Source organism: Zootoca vivipara, chromosome 15, assembly GCF_963506605.1.
Source record: "Zootoca vivipara chromosome 15, rZooViv1.1, whole genome shotgun sequence".
In the NCBI taxonomy this organism is placed as follows: domain Eukaryota; kingdom Metazoa; phylum Chordata; class Lepidosauria; order Squamata; family Lacertidae; genus Zootoca; species Zootoca vivipara.
The window spans coordinates 18,549,333-18,563,205 of record NC_083290.1 but is presented as its reverse complement, the minus strand read 5'-3'; the positions used below and the strand labels follow the sequence as shown (position 1 = coordinate 18,563,205).

Below are 13,873 nucleotides of genomic sequence, written 5' to 3'. Positions count from 1 at the left end.
TTTTTGTTTAAAGATTTTGTCATTGCCCTTAGATCATAATCATCCTGCCAAGTTGCAGTGAGTTGGCAAGATTATTCTTTTCTGCTAGGTTAGAGTCTAAAAGATGTGGCTGATTAAAGAGCCAAGGATGTGGACCTCTGGTTGGGTTTGCAAGTTTCTGACATGGGGTTAAGGCAGAAAGTCAAAGGTTGAATATACTTCAGTAGGGTTAAAGGCTCTGCTTACTAGCGTGTTCAAGTGCTGTGCACCTCAGCATTTATATATTAAAACCACTAGCCTCACAGGAGTGTACCAATGTCCCACAAAATCATTCTATAGTAATTAGTTACGGTAGTTGCCTTAAACTTAACACAACCTAATAGATTACAGCAAGAAAGTGGGGAAGGGAAGATCGGGTTACTATTTAGGCTAAGAATGATGAGAAGAGACATCATTTTGGAAGAATAAAGAAAAGCTGTTGGCCACATCCAGCCACTCAGGTGTACTATGGCTTGTTTGATTAAATTGCTGTTGAGGTTTAAAGCCACTGCCACATCATTCCCATGACTACAGGTGCATTCCAGACCCTGATTTGTGCCAGGGTGTGTGTGTGTTGGAATGGGCAGAGATTTCCCCCAGCCAGTCTTGCTAGACACTGCAGAATGCTATCAGTGTCACTCCGCCAGTGTGGAGCTCCCTGTACACCTGTCAAATGATCAGATTGGTAGAAGTGCTTCCAGTTGGTTCCCAGGTAGCAGAAACCCCTGAAATGAGGAATCCAGAGGAGCCCAGGACCCACTGTATCCTAATCCAGCATTGGGCCTGATAGGGAAATCAGAAGGGAGGATTTTTTTAAAGATCAGCTTATAATCAGTAATATTTTGGACTTATGGAAGTCGATTTTATGTTGGCTAATAGATATTCAGAACCTCTGTCTTCTTGCAGACAGTTTCATTCCAAAGATGTGTTGTGCTTAATTCTTTTTTCCTAAATGGGGCACTATTTCTAATTCCATATAACCAATCTAGTAGGTCTCTGCCTTGTTATATTGTTAGCGTTTCCTTCATAATTTTTAGCTATTGAAGTAGATGAACCATGTGATCTCTATAATGCTAGTCAGTTGATTTTGTGCTCCAGAAGACAAATTATTTTCTCTTGAAGTAATTTGCAATATGACGAGTGAGAAAGCAGGAACAAGACAGGAAAATGAGGTCAAAATTGGCTGTTTTTCAATAGAGTGATGAGTAATTTACCAGGACAACTAGACTGCTACTAAAATGAAGTTTTAGTTATCCTGTAAAATATATGGTAGATGCCAGGCTTCCTTAAACATGCATGATCTTTTCTCTTTCCATAATGTTATACTTTTAGCCACACTGGTGCTAGTCTTGCATTTAGATGCAAATTTTTGCCTTGTTGATATAGTAATTAATCTTTTTTTTTAAAAAAAAAAACCCTGCAATGATAATGCAATTCTGTGCGTGTTTACCTAGAAGTAAACTCTTTTGTGTTCAGGTGGGTTTAAGCGCAGGAAAGTGTACATTTCATTGGAACTTGAGTCACCATACAAATCCTTGTCTGCCACATTCTTATGAGCTGAACTATCATAGATCCTGATATCTTGGCCCTCCTTTTGCCCTGTCCAGCTCCTATTCCAACCCTAACCCAATTATCAGTGAATGACCAAAATGAAACTCCTCAGTTTTTAAGAACTTGCTGTTAAGAACAATCCTTACTCTGTACTGCCAAAGTTAGTAGCCCAGCTTGGATGTACAACTAAACCATAGTTTAGTGTTCAGAGAATGAACCTAATTGTGTCTCAGGTGCAAACACATACACACAAGCCTTCTAGCATAACTGAGAAAGAGATTGAAAATACCTACTTTTTAGTTCATATTGAACTGGGAACTGAAGTTAAATTAAAATATGGTTTATTGAAATGGGCCATGATCAGAAACTGTGGTTTGAGATTGGCTTCTTTTCAATAAACTTCCGTAACCCATAGATTTCAGTTGCTTTCTTGCAGCCGCACCCAAAAAAAGAATGGGGAGCACTTGATCCTGAAGCTCAGGCAGGCTTGTTTCTATAACATATCAAACACTGGTCAGTAATTTATCCTCGTCTCAACCAACAGTAATGTAGAATTTCAGCCTCGTACTGTCATTTGGAGTGGGAAGCAAACCAGAATAGTTTCTCCTTTGTAGCAGCATAGAAATAAATTACTGGCATTCCTATGGAGTTGGACTTGAACACATAGTGATGGCTGATTTTCTGATGAATTCCCAAGCACTGAACTTTTTTCATAGTAATTGTGAGACAGCATTAATTTCACTGTTGACTTTTTATTTATTTTCTAGGTGCATTTTGATCTCTTGCATTGTGGATCCTAGCAAAAATCAGAGGAAAATGGGCGTCAAAACATTTACCCACAATTCCCCTGCACACAGCCAGGAGATGCTTGGGAAGCTTAACATGCTGCGTAATGATGGACATTTCTGCGACATCACCATTCGTGTCCAAGACAAAATCTTCAGAGCACACAAGGTGGTACTGGCAGCCTGCAGTGACTTCTTCCGTTCCAAGTTGGTTGGCCAAGCAGAGGATGACGGCAAAAGTGTACTTGACCTGCATCACGTGACAGTGACTGGGTTCATGCCTCTTCTGGAATATGCATACACAGCAACATTGTCTATTAACACAGAAAATATTATTGACGTCTTGGCCGCGGCCAGCTATATGCAAATGTTCAGTGTTGCTAGCACGTGTTCTGAGTTCATGAAGTCGAGCATTTTGTGGAACACTCCTAGTAGCCAGCAAGAAAAGGTGCTAGATACAGGACAGGAAAACAGTGCAAATTGCAACTTTACCTCTCGAGATGGCAGCCTTTCTCCAGTTTCCTCTGAATGCAGTGTGGTGGAAAGAACCATTCCTGTTTGCAGAGAGTCACGACGGAAACGTAAAAGCTACATAGTCATGTCGCCAGAAAGTCCCCTTAAATGTAGCACTCAGACAAACTCACCACAGGTTCTGAATCCTTCAGCTTCCTATGCAGAGTCTAGAAGTCACCCTGTAGACTCTTCTTTAGCTTTTCCTTGGACTTTCCCTTTTGGAATCGACCGAAGACTTCAGTCAGAGAAGGTGAAGCAAGTAGAAAATTCTCGGACTCTAGAAGTGCCTGGTCCATCTGAAGCAGCTAGAAGAATTGCTGATTATGTGACTTGTGAGAGCACAAAGGCCAGCTCACCTCTGGTCATTGAAGAAGATGTGCGTGTTAAAGTGGAAAGGTTAAGCGACGAGGAAGTCCATGAGGAAGTATCACAGCCTGTCAGTGCATCCCAAAGTTCTCTGAGTGATCAACAGACAGTTCCAGGAAGCGAACAAGTTCAGGAGGACCTCTTGATCAGCCCACAGTCATCATCTATAGGTACAATCACTCTATATGTTTTGTTGTGGTTTTATTGGATATTGTTGGATACTGTGTGCAAAGGCTTCATCTTGTTATGTAAATTTCGAATAATAAAGGTAAAGGGACCCCTGACCATTAGGTCCAGTCGTGACTGACTCTGGGGTTGCGGCGCTCATCTCACATTATTGGCCATAGCTGCCAAGTTATCCCTTTTTTTAAGGGATTTTCCCTTATGCTGAATAGGCTTCCTCGTGAGAAAAGGGAAAACTTGGCAGCTATGTTATTGGCCAAGGGAGCCGGCGTGCAGCTTCCAGGTCATGTGGCCAGCATAACAAAGCCTCTTCTGGCGAACCAGAGCAGCACACAGAAACACTGTTTACCTTCCAGCTGTAGCGGTACCTATTTATCTACTTGCACTTCACGTGCTTTCAAACTGCTAGGTTGGCAGGAACTGGGACTGAGCAACGGGAGCTCACCCCGTCACAGGGATTCGGACCGCAGACCTTCTGATAGAGTGACACTTTTTTTTCAAACAAGTTCTAAAGGCTTTCCATTAGTGCCATCTAATAGTGCTGACTGCTTTTCATTGCTCAACTGTTTTGTTTGTTCTAAATAGTGTGAAGTGCCTTTGATGGGCTTTGCAACACAGTGTTGAATCTTCTCTCTTGCAACTTACCGGTAAACCTTTTATTTATAGTTTGATTCTAAGCACATTTACCCAGAAGTAAATGCTTTTTGTGGGAATTTTTTATCCTCGTTGTAAGTTGCTTAGGATATTTCTTATAGAAAAGTGGGATAAAAATTAACCAGAGTGGACTCAACTAGAAATAAATCCCATTGAGTTCTATGGGACTTACACCCTAGGAAGTGTGCTTATGATTATGGCCTTACAGCCCTGAGGGGGGTGGTGACTGGTCTCTCTGCCTTGATCCTTTCAGGGAGGAAATGTTTGAGCCGTCCAGTCATGCTACCTCAGCTGCATTGTTGCTTTAAGGAAGCAGGAACAGTTTTCCAGGGGCACATGTCTCAACATATTTCTGTTGCTATTTTTGCATCATGCTTTGAATAGCTCTTATGTTGACATTCTATATTGGTAGCATTTCTGCTCAAATTAAATTGCTTCACCTACTAGAGCTTTTGCAGACTTTAGCCGTTGTGAATCTTCTTTGAATTGAAGGCACACAAATGTGAATGTGTTATTCATTATCTTACTAGACGCTTTATAACTAATCTGCCAGAAATGTGAGAATGTGGTTTATAAATTAATGGGGGAGACAGTGTTCTTCCCCCCTGGCAGCTTTCCTTTAGCAAGAAGCTGGTTCACTTGACTGATGTAATCTGACCCATGCCCTTAAACACATGGAAGTGGGTGTTCAGGGAAGAAGTTGCCAGTGACATGCGATCAGTTATGAAAAATCATTACATGAAAAGCGTGGAATATAGTTTATTGAATCACTTAAAGGAAAACAGAAGCTTCAGCAGACAAAAACAACAACCACCTGAAATCAGCGTCAAGGGGAAACAGCAACTTTAAGAGGTGTGTTACCTTGCCAGCCTAAAAGATCTACAATCTGATCTAAAACTCTCCAGGTGCTCTGGATACATATAAGTCCACAAGGGTACAGCATCTAAAGGGTTTCTCCTGTCTGGTGTCACAGGCAGTTCTTCATGTCCCCAGAGTTTGTCCCACATTGAAATGAATGGGGAAGTCCTTGTTTATCCTGGAACTCCATTGGTGCAGCAAGTAGCTGCTGTAGCAGATGGTCAAACTTTATTCAGTTTTCTTGGGAATTTAGAGGTATAATCCCAGACATTTGAGTGGGGGGGAGGCAATACTAGCCATGGCTACTTCAAAAATCAACATGTATCTAACTTAAGGTATGGCATGAGGCATACTTGTTTGCCTCCTCTGTTTCAGTGATGGGCTGTATGTCAGGTGTGTACTTGAGTTTCGTTTGTTATAGTTTATTCCTGCATTGGGGGGCCCTGCGGTAATGTCTGCTTTGTGACTTCTGTTCCTCAATTGCTCCTTTTTTCTTACCAGTCCTGTAAGATGGGATTTCAAGGAGAAGCTGGTGGTCTGGGGCACTGTTTAAGGTTCAGGCCCTCAGGATTTTCTTCTGACGTTCTTCAGAACAGGCGCCTTGCTGGCTGCCATTAGTAACTTACACAAGCCACCAGGAAACAGAATGTTCTCTGCAGGGTGGCTGTCTTTGGAGTCCTTGAAGATAAGGGGTACAATCCACCAGGAGGTACACTATCCCCTATGAAATAAATACTGTTTAAGCATCTTCCATAACTTCACTTCAGTGGGTTTCTTGCCCAAGAAGTTGATTGCATTTTGATGATTCTTGCTTGACTGCAGTCCTCTCTGTTCCTTACTTGAGCTTCCCCACTTCTAGAATGAAGATCATCAGAGAGAGGCAGGCAGCAGTCCTAAGAGAGCACATGTATCTGATGCTTCTCTGGTTAATCTATTTATTGATCCATAATCCACATCATGCATTGTGGCAGGGGGCATACAGAAATTACATTTGCCAAATATTTTCAGTAATATACCATTTAAAAACACAATTTTAGAGTAGCACTGTGTCACTAAACTAAATGTTTAAACTTAACGATCATTTCCTTTTTTGGCTGGGATATTATTGCATGCTTGTCACAGAAGTACCTAGATGCCTTCTGCGACGGTGCAACGGCACTTTTCCCCCTGGCGCTGTTGAGCCCGCCCTCATTTAAATATAGTGCGCCTACTTCACAGAACACCAATTCCACAAATTCCTACAAACTACCCCAGATTATCTTGTGGGGGACTTGTGTGAGGGAAAACTTAATAATTTGGAGTCTCAGGCAGGCTTTGATCAAATAAACAAGAAAGATTTTAACAAAGGAAGTTTATGACACAAAGTGGGTAAAACATAGGATACTTCAGGTTATAATGTTATTTCCCTTCAGTTCTTTCTCAGTTGTTGCACAGCTGTTGCCACTTAATACTTTGGTTCTTAAACAAGGTGGTACTTCCTGTCAGTTACACACCCCTTTGGCAACCCTACTCCTGAGGTACTCCAAGTAACAGACCCAAAGGGATCACCGCACCCCTCTTAACTGCTGCTCTTTTTGTAGAAGAATCTTCCCTCCTGACTGGAATGAGACCTAAGTAGACTGTATCTTTCCAGCTTCTACTTCTCCTGGCTCAACCTCAGCCTCCCAGTTAATTCCTGGCCTATTACTCTTAAAGGACATCACACACTGTCCTTCACACTAAGCACAGAGACTCCTTTCTCTAGCTTTTGATATATTCCTCAGAGTGGATGTTTCTACCCAGAACCAGCTCTCTCTTCTCTTCTCTTCTCTCCTCTCCCTACCTGTTCTCCCAACCTCCAAACTGTCTCTCCAAAACCTCTCCTTTTCAACTCCCTCTCCTGGAACCCCAGCCAGTCAGAAGCTGTCATTCGTTAACCGTTTGCTGGCAGGGAAATAAGAAAAAGAAAACACTTGGTGAACCAACCTGCCCAGCAAAATCAAACTTTTCTGTCACACATTCTTGACTAGCACTTACAGGCACATGCATATAAATCCATATCTTACATCTTTACTGGAGACTACTGCACACCACAGAAGTTTTTGTACTAGATACAGTTCTGTAAATATCAATATTGCTTTGCTTATTTGGGGGGAAATAGCAGAAACTAATACAGTACAGTATATGCCAATATTATCTTGCCTGCTTTGGGGAAAGAACAAGAAGCACTCAATTTATTATGATTAGAATATTTATACAAAATAACTGGCAGTGCATAAAATGGCCTTGAAGCTTTAAACGCAGCTGATGCAGTGTAACAGAATGGGAAAGATCATTGGTTTAATGCAAAACAAAACATAGGCCACCCCAGCCCACTTTGCCTTGGCCATAAGCTTAATTAATAGTATTGAGATAGCAGAGGGAGGCTAAAGGTTGGGGAATTAGCTTTATATTGAGGTTTGAGGCAGACATTTAGAAACCCAGCTGAACTGTGTGTATTTTTCATAGCTGATTTATAGGAAGGAAGGCAATATGAGGAAAGATTTTGCAGAGTTCAGAGAGAAGGAAACAATATTGGGGACCTCGTTTCCTGATCCATTTAAGTACCAGTAGATCTGGATGCATAATCAGACTTAACACAGACATATCCCTCACTGAATTGAGAATTGTAGACATAATTCTACTATGTATTAAAGTAAAGATGCAGTCTTATCTGCTCTGTATCGTTTTGGACGGCATGAACATTTTATTGTGTATTTGAATGATAATCCCCAACCACATTATTGTGCAACTTACTGCATATGTACATTTTATTTGCATGTGATTAGAGCTGGAAGGGGGCCTTTGGCAGCATCTGCCAGATTTTTCACTTATAATTGTGAAGGTGACTACAGAGATAATCTGTGCTGCCTAATAGTTTCAATTTTGTTTAATAAATGGATTTAAAAATCAAGCAAATGTCTACATACATGCAGACGTTTTTAATATATAAAGTACATACAGTGGACCCTCCGGATACGAACTTAATTCGTCCCAGGGGTCCATACTTACCCCCAAAGTCCGTATTTGGAGGCACCGCTTCTGCGCATGCGGCAAAACCCAGAAGTATAAACCTCCGGGTTTGCCACGTTCGTAACTCGAAATTACGTTACCCAAAGGTAATGTAACCTGAGGTACCACTGTATAATTTTTTTTTTAAAAAAAATACACTTTATTAATGATTATTTAAGCAATACACTTACAAACATACACTTACACATATAACATTAACATAAAGAAGAAAAAAGTTAACGAAAAGGAAAAAGAAAACTAACAGAAACAATAACTTAAACAAAATAATATTATAATATGTAATGATATTATAATATATCTAAATCATAATTATAACGTAACAAAAATAGAAAAATTAACTGACATAAAAAAAACCTTAATCGTCAAACAGAACATAAAAACTTATGATAGGGCCAGATATGAATAGACAAATCATACAGTTCTTTCCGGAGGTCATCCATACTTGGCCCCTTATTTTCCCAAATTCTAATCTAAATCATTTTGACCATTAGTGTTAAAAAGCTAACTGCTAACTGCCCTCCCCCTGCCCTCTCCCCCTGATGACTTCCAGTCATTCCTATATGTTGATTATCTTTCTTTCTTCTGATGCATACTCGATTTGGTTTTTTTTTCCTTCTCTCTAATTTCCTTGCCCTTCCTACCTCTGCCACAAGATTCGCTTATCCAACCTTATTTTTCATATAAGATTCGAAGGATTCCCAATTTTTGCCCGCTTTTTCCCTGCCCAATCCTTTTGAAATCCCATTTTTAATAGCCAAATTTTTATATCCCATTACTTTCAATAGCCAATCTTTTACATTTGGAATTTTATCACTTTTCCAATTTTGTGCGATTAGGACTCTGGCGGCTATGGTACCATACATTACCACACATCTATTTTCAACCTTAATTTCATCACTTAGCATACTCAAAAGAAATATTTCCGGATCTTTCTTGAATGATGTTTTGGTTATCTTTTTTAACTCCTTGTATATCTCATCCCAAAAATTTCTTATTTTTTTACACCACCACCAGACATGTATAAATGTTCCAATTTCTTCCTTGCACCTCCAGCAAGACCTATCATTTCCCTTGTACATCTTTGCCAAACGCACCGGGGTTAGATACCACCTAAATTGCATTTTATAGATATTTTCCTTTAAATCATAGCTAGTTATCATTTTGATATCCCTTATCCACAATTTTTCCCAATTTTCATACATTATTGGTTTACTCACATCCTGTGCCCATTTGACCATTACATCTTTTGTTAATTCATCTTTGGTTTCCCATTCCAGAATCAATTCATACAAATTTTTTATAAATTTATTTCTCCCTTCCAATATTATTTTACCAAATTTAGACATTTCTTTTTCGAAGCCAATTATCTTATCTTTTTTAAATCTTTCATTAATTTCAAAATATTGTAACCACACATTGCAATATCTTCTAATTTCATTATAATCTTTTAATTTTAAATTTCCATCTACCTTTTCTAATAATTCATTATATGTTGGCCAATTGTTTTCCATATTTATTTTTTTAACTGATATTATTTCTTTAGGTGATATCCACCACGGTGTCTTCGGCTCCAATATCCCCCTGTATTTTATCCATGTTCTGTAGATTGATTTCCTAATGATGTTGTTCCACAAGGCATTATGGACATTTAATTTTTCTCTTGACAAATGCCAGTGCCAGCCAAACCCCAGCCCAGCACCTTCAAGGTCCAGAACTTCACTGTCTTTTAATTCAATCCATTCTTTTAGCCAAAATAGGGCAGCCGCATCATGGTACAATTTGAGATCCGGTAAATTTAATCCACCCCTTTCCTTTTTGTCAATTAATACTTTATATCTGATCCTCGGCTTTTTCCCATCCCAGATAAATTTGCTGATATCTTTTTTCCAATTATCGAAGCATTTGGACCCTCCCAAGATTGGTAGGTTTTGAAATAAAAACATCATCGTTGGTAACACACTCATTTTTATAACGGAAATTCTACCTAACAGTGAGATTTTTAGCTTTGTCCACGTTTCCATTTTTCTTTTAATCTCTTTCCAGGTTTTTTCATAATTATCTTGAATTAAATTTATATTGTTTGCTGTCATGTAGATTCCTAAATATTTTATTTTTTTCTTAATTTCAATGCCAGTTACCTCTTGTAATTCTTTCTTTTCTGCTTCTTCCATATTTTTTGTTAGGATACCACTCTTATTATAATTTATTTTAAATCCGGCTAATTTCCCAAATTCATTAATCTTTTCCAAAATTTTGGGGATGCTTTGTAGGGGGTTTTCGGTGGTGACGATTATGTCATCCGCATACGCTCTAATTTTATATCTTTTCAGTCCTAGCTTAATTCCTTCTATTTCCTTTTCTTCTCTGATCTTTTTCATCACGATTTCCAGCACTATGATAAATAGCAGGGGGGACAATGGGCACCCTTGTCTCGTGCCTTTATAGATTCTAATCTCTTCAGAAATTACCCCATTTATCACAATTCTAGCTCTTTGGTCTTCATATATTGCCCCTATTGCTCTTCTCAACCTTTCTCCAAATCCCTGCTCCTCTAATACTTTCTTGAGAAATGCCCACGACACTTTGTCGAAAGCTTTCTCGGCATCTATTGTTAATATTGCAGCTTGTTTTCCTCTATTACTCTCCAGGTGTTCAATGATATTAACAATGTTTCTTATGTTATCTTTGATCTGTCTGCTTTTGATAAATCCGGCCTGATTTTCGTGTATAATTTCTTTTAATATTAAATTTAATCTATTAGCTAAGACTCCCGCATAAATTTTATAATCATTATTTAGAAGTGATATGGGCCTGTAATTTGCTGGGGATTCCAAATCACTATTCTGCTTGGGTAATAGAGTAATAATTGCATCTCTCCAGGTGTCTGGTGTCTTACCTTCCTCTAAAATCTCATTAATTAATTTTTTCAACGGTGCTATTAATATATCCTCTAATTTTTTATAATATTCTATTGGTAGGCCATCAGGCCCTGGAGATTTCCCGATTTTCATTTTTTGTATTACTTCTCTAATTTCCAATTCACTTATGCTTTCATTCATTTTTTCCATTTTCTCTTTCATAATTTTTGTTAATTTTGCATTGCTTATATATTCTTCTATTTCCCTTTCATTTTCATTTCCTTTTCGATACAATTCTGTGTAAAAATCCTCAAATACTTTCCTTATTTCCTTGGGTTTTTCTATCATCTTCCCCCTTATTTTCAATCTATTAATTATCCTCTCACTTTTCCTTTTTTTTAATTGCCATGCGAGCAACTTGCCTGGTTTGTTGGCCCACTCGAAATACTTGTACTTCCAAAATTGCATTTGTTTTTCCATTTCTTGCTCTATTAGGTTTTCATACTCTAATCTTAAAATTTTAATTTCTTGTTCAATTTCTTTGTTTTTTGCTTTATATAACAATTTCTCCTTTCTTATCTTTTCCATTAATTCTATTTTCTTATTTTCCTTTAATTTCCTATCAATTTTATTTTGCTGGATGAAATAGCCCCTCACCACCGCTTTTCCTGCATCCCATATTGTTTTCAAATTTACCTCCCCATTCCAATTGAGTTCGAAATATTCTTTCACTAGCTCGCGCGCTCCCTGTACAATCTTTTCATCATTTAATAGGAAGATATTCATCCTCCACCTCCTGTTCCTTTCTTGTTCTGTGTCCTCTAGACCAAGTGTTACTGGACTATGGTCAGTTAATGTCTTGGGGAGTATTTCTACTCTCCCAATTTTAGTTGTTAATTCTTTGGAAACCCAGATTCCATCGATTCTGCTCGCTGTCTGGTGCACGGAGGAATAATAAGTGAAATCTTTTTTAATTGGGTATTTATGCCGCCACGCATCAACCAGATTAAAATTTTCCACCATATTATTGAAACTTTGGGGAAGTTTAATTTCTTTCTTTTTTCCTCTGTTCACTGATTTGTCTAATTCTGGTTTCTGAACTCCATTAAAGTCTCCCATGATTAATATATTTTTTTCTATATGTTCAAATAATTTCCTTTCCAAAACTTGAAAAAAATTACTTTTTCTCCCATTGGGTGCGTATATTCCCACAATTAACCACTTTACTCCTTCAACTTTTATCTCTACCATTAATATTCTCCCATCTTGATCTTTCCAAATTAGGTTCGGTTCCCATTTTCCTTTGATATAAAATACAACTCCTCTTTTTTTTTTATCCGCAGCCGCCACGAATGTCTTCCCTAATTTCTCATTTTCAAGAATTTTTTCATGTTTTTTATTAATATGTGTCTCTTGGAGACAGATTATATCCCAATTAGATTTTTTTAGCACATGTCCCAATTTATTTCTCTTTTTCTTATTATTTAAACCATTCACATTCCATGAAATTGTTTTGAGTTTCATTTTATTTGTTTTCAAATTCTCAATTTATTATCAATTTATTTATCAAAAAAAAGAAGAAGAGTCTCTCTCCTTATATGTATATGAAAAATAAAAGATATATATACTTTCCCACTTTTTCTTTCTCTTATCATTCACTAATCACACAAAAAACACAACAATACACAACAGAAGAAGCATTTTTTTCAGGGGAGTTCCCAATATCCATTATATCTAGAGGCGTGTAACATTATTTCCCTTACATCCCATTGTGACTCCCTTTGTCCGTTTCCTTTAGCATCTTAAGTCTCTTGTATCTGCCCTTCTTCTTCCTCTTCTATCTCTGCAACGTTTTCTTCTTCGATTTTGGCACTAGCTTCATCTTCGTCCTCCAGGCTGCTGTCTAGTTGTTCTTCCCCTGGTCTCACCCTTTCGCCACCTAGCTCCTGCCAGTACTTTCTCCAGAAAATGTCCGCTTGTCCTACTGATTCAAACTTTCTCCGCCTTCCTTTATAATAAAAAGATAGTCCCTCAGGATATTCCCATCGAAATATTATTCTCTTCCTTTTTAATGGTTTAGCTAGAAATTGGTACTTCTGTCTTTTTTGAATCAGCCTGGGCGGAATTTCCTTCAGGATCACTATCTCCACTCCATGTATTCTCAACTTCTTTTTCCCTTTTTTCTGTAGGATTTTTTCCACTAACCATCCGGCAGTGAAAGTGACCAGACAGTCCCCCGGCCAGTTGTTCTCTTTGGCCTTCTTTGAATTCACTCTGAAGGCTTTCTCCACTCTTTCTTCAATCCCCTCCTTTTCCACCTCCAACCAGCTTGCTATTTCTTCCACAATTAATTTCTCAATATCTTCATCATCTTTTTCAGGGATATTTCGAAACCTTAACGTCTTCTCTCTTAATTTTAGCTGCATCATCGCGAGTGCGTCCAAAGCGGCCTCCTGTAGTGCTCTATGTTCTTCTAGATCTTTTCTCATCTTTTCCATCTCCTTTCTGTCTTCTTTCTTTTCTTTGTTTGCTTTCTGGATGCTGTTCTCTAGTGCCAAAATTCTATTTTTCATCTCTTGAATTTCTACTTCCGTTGCTCGACTTTTATCCTCCACTTCTTTCAGCTCATTTTTTATTTCAGTTCTTTCTTTTTCGCCTTGGTCCATTTTTTCTTCCATTTTGTCTACTTTTTCTTCCAAAGATTTTACTCTATCACTCATTTCCTTTTTAATCTCAGTCAAGTCCTTTTTGACATCTCCTATGTCACTTTTTAAGCTTAAAATAAGCTCCCTCAAGTCCAGCTCCGCCTCCATTGTGGAACTCCTTCTCTGCTGTTGACTTCCTGTTCCTACTAATTTTGGTGGCATTTTAATTATTTTAATTATTTTTCACTGCAGTTACTCTCTTTGTCCACCAGATGGGGTCTGCCCCTTAAGTCACTTAGAATGGACTGTCTTTTTATGTTCTTCCTCTGGCGTCGCTGTTTTATTTCACTCAAAAAGGACTGTATTTTTAGACTCTTCCTCTGGCGTCACT

The 13,873-nt window shown here is 38.4% G+C and overlaps 1 protein-coding gene across 4 annotated transcripts in view; it reads left to right on the top strand.

The window, feature by feature from the left end:
* The window catches only part of ZBTB44 (zinc finger and BTB domain containing 44), a 39,651-nt gene that overhangs the window by 12,266 nt on the left and 13,512 nt on the right, over positions 1–13,873 (top strand). For all 4 annotated transcript variants that reach the window (XM_060268564.1, XM_060268563.1, XM_035139372.2 and 1 more), the window contains one exon: positions 2,337–3,403. In XM_060268564.1, the coding sequence (XP_060124547.1) occupies positions 2,386–3,403 (1,018 nt within the window). In that variant the 5' untranslated portion in view covers positions 2,337–2,385. The remainder of the gene's footprint in view (positions 1–2,336; positions 3,404–13,873) is intronic.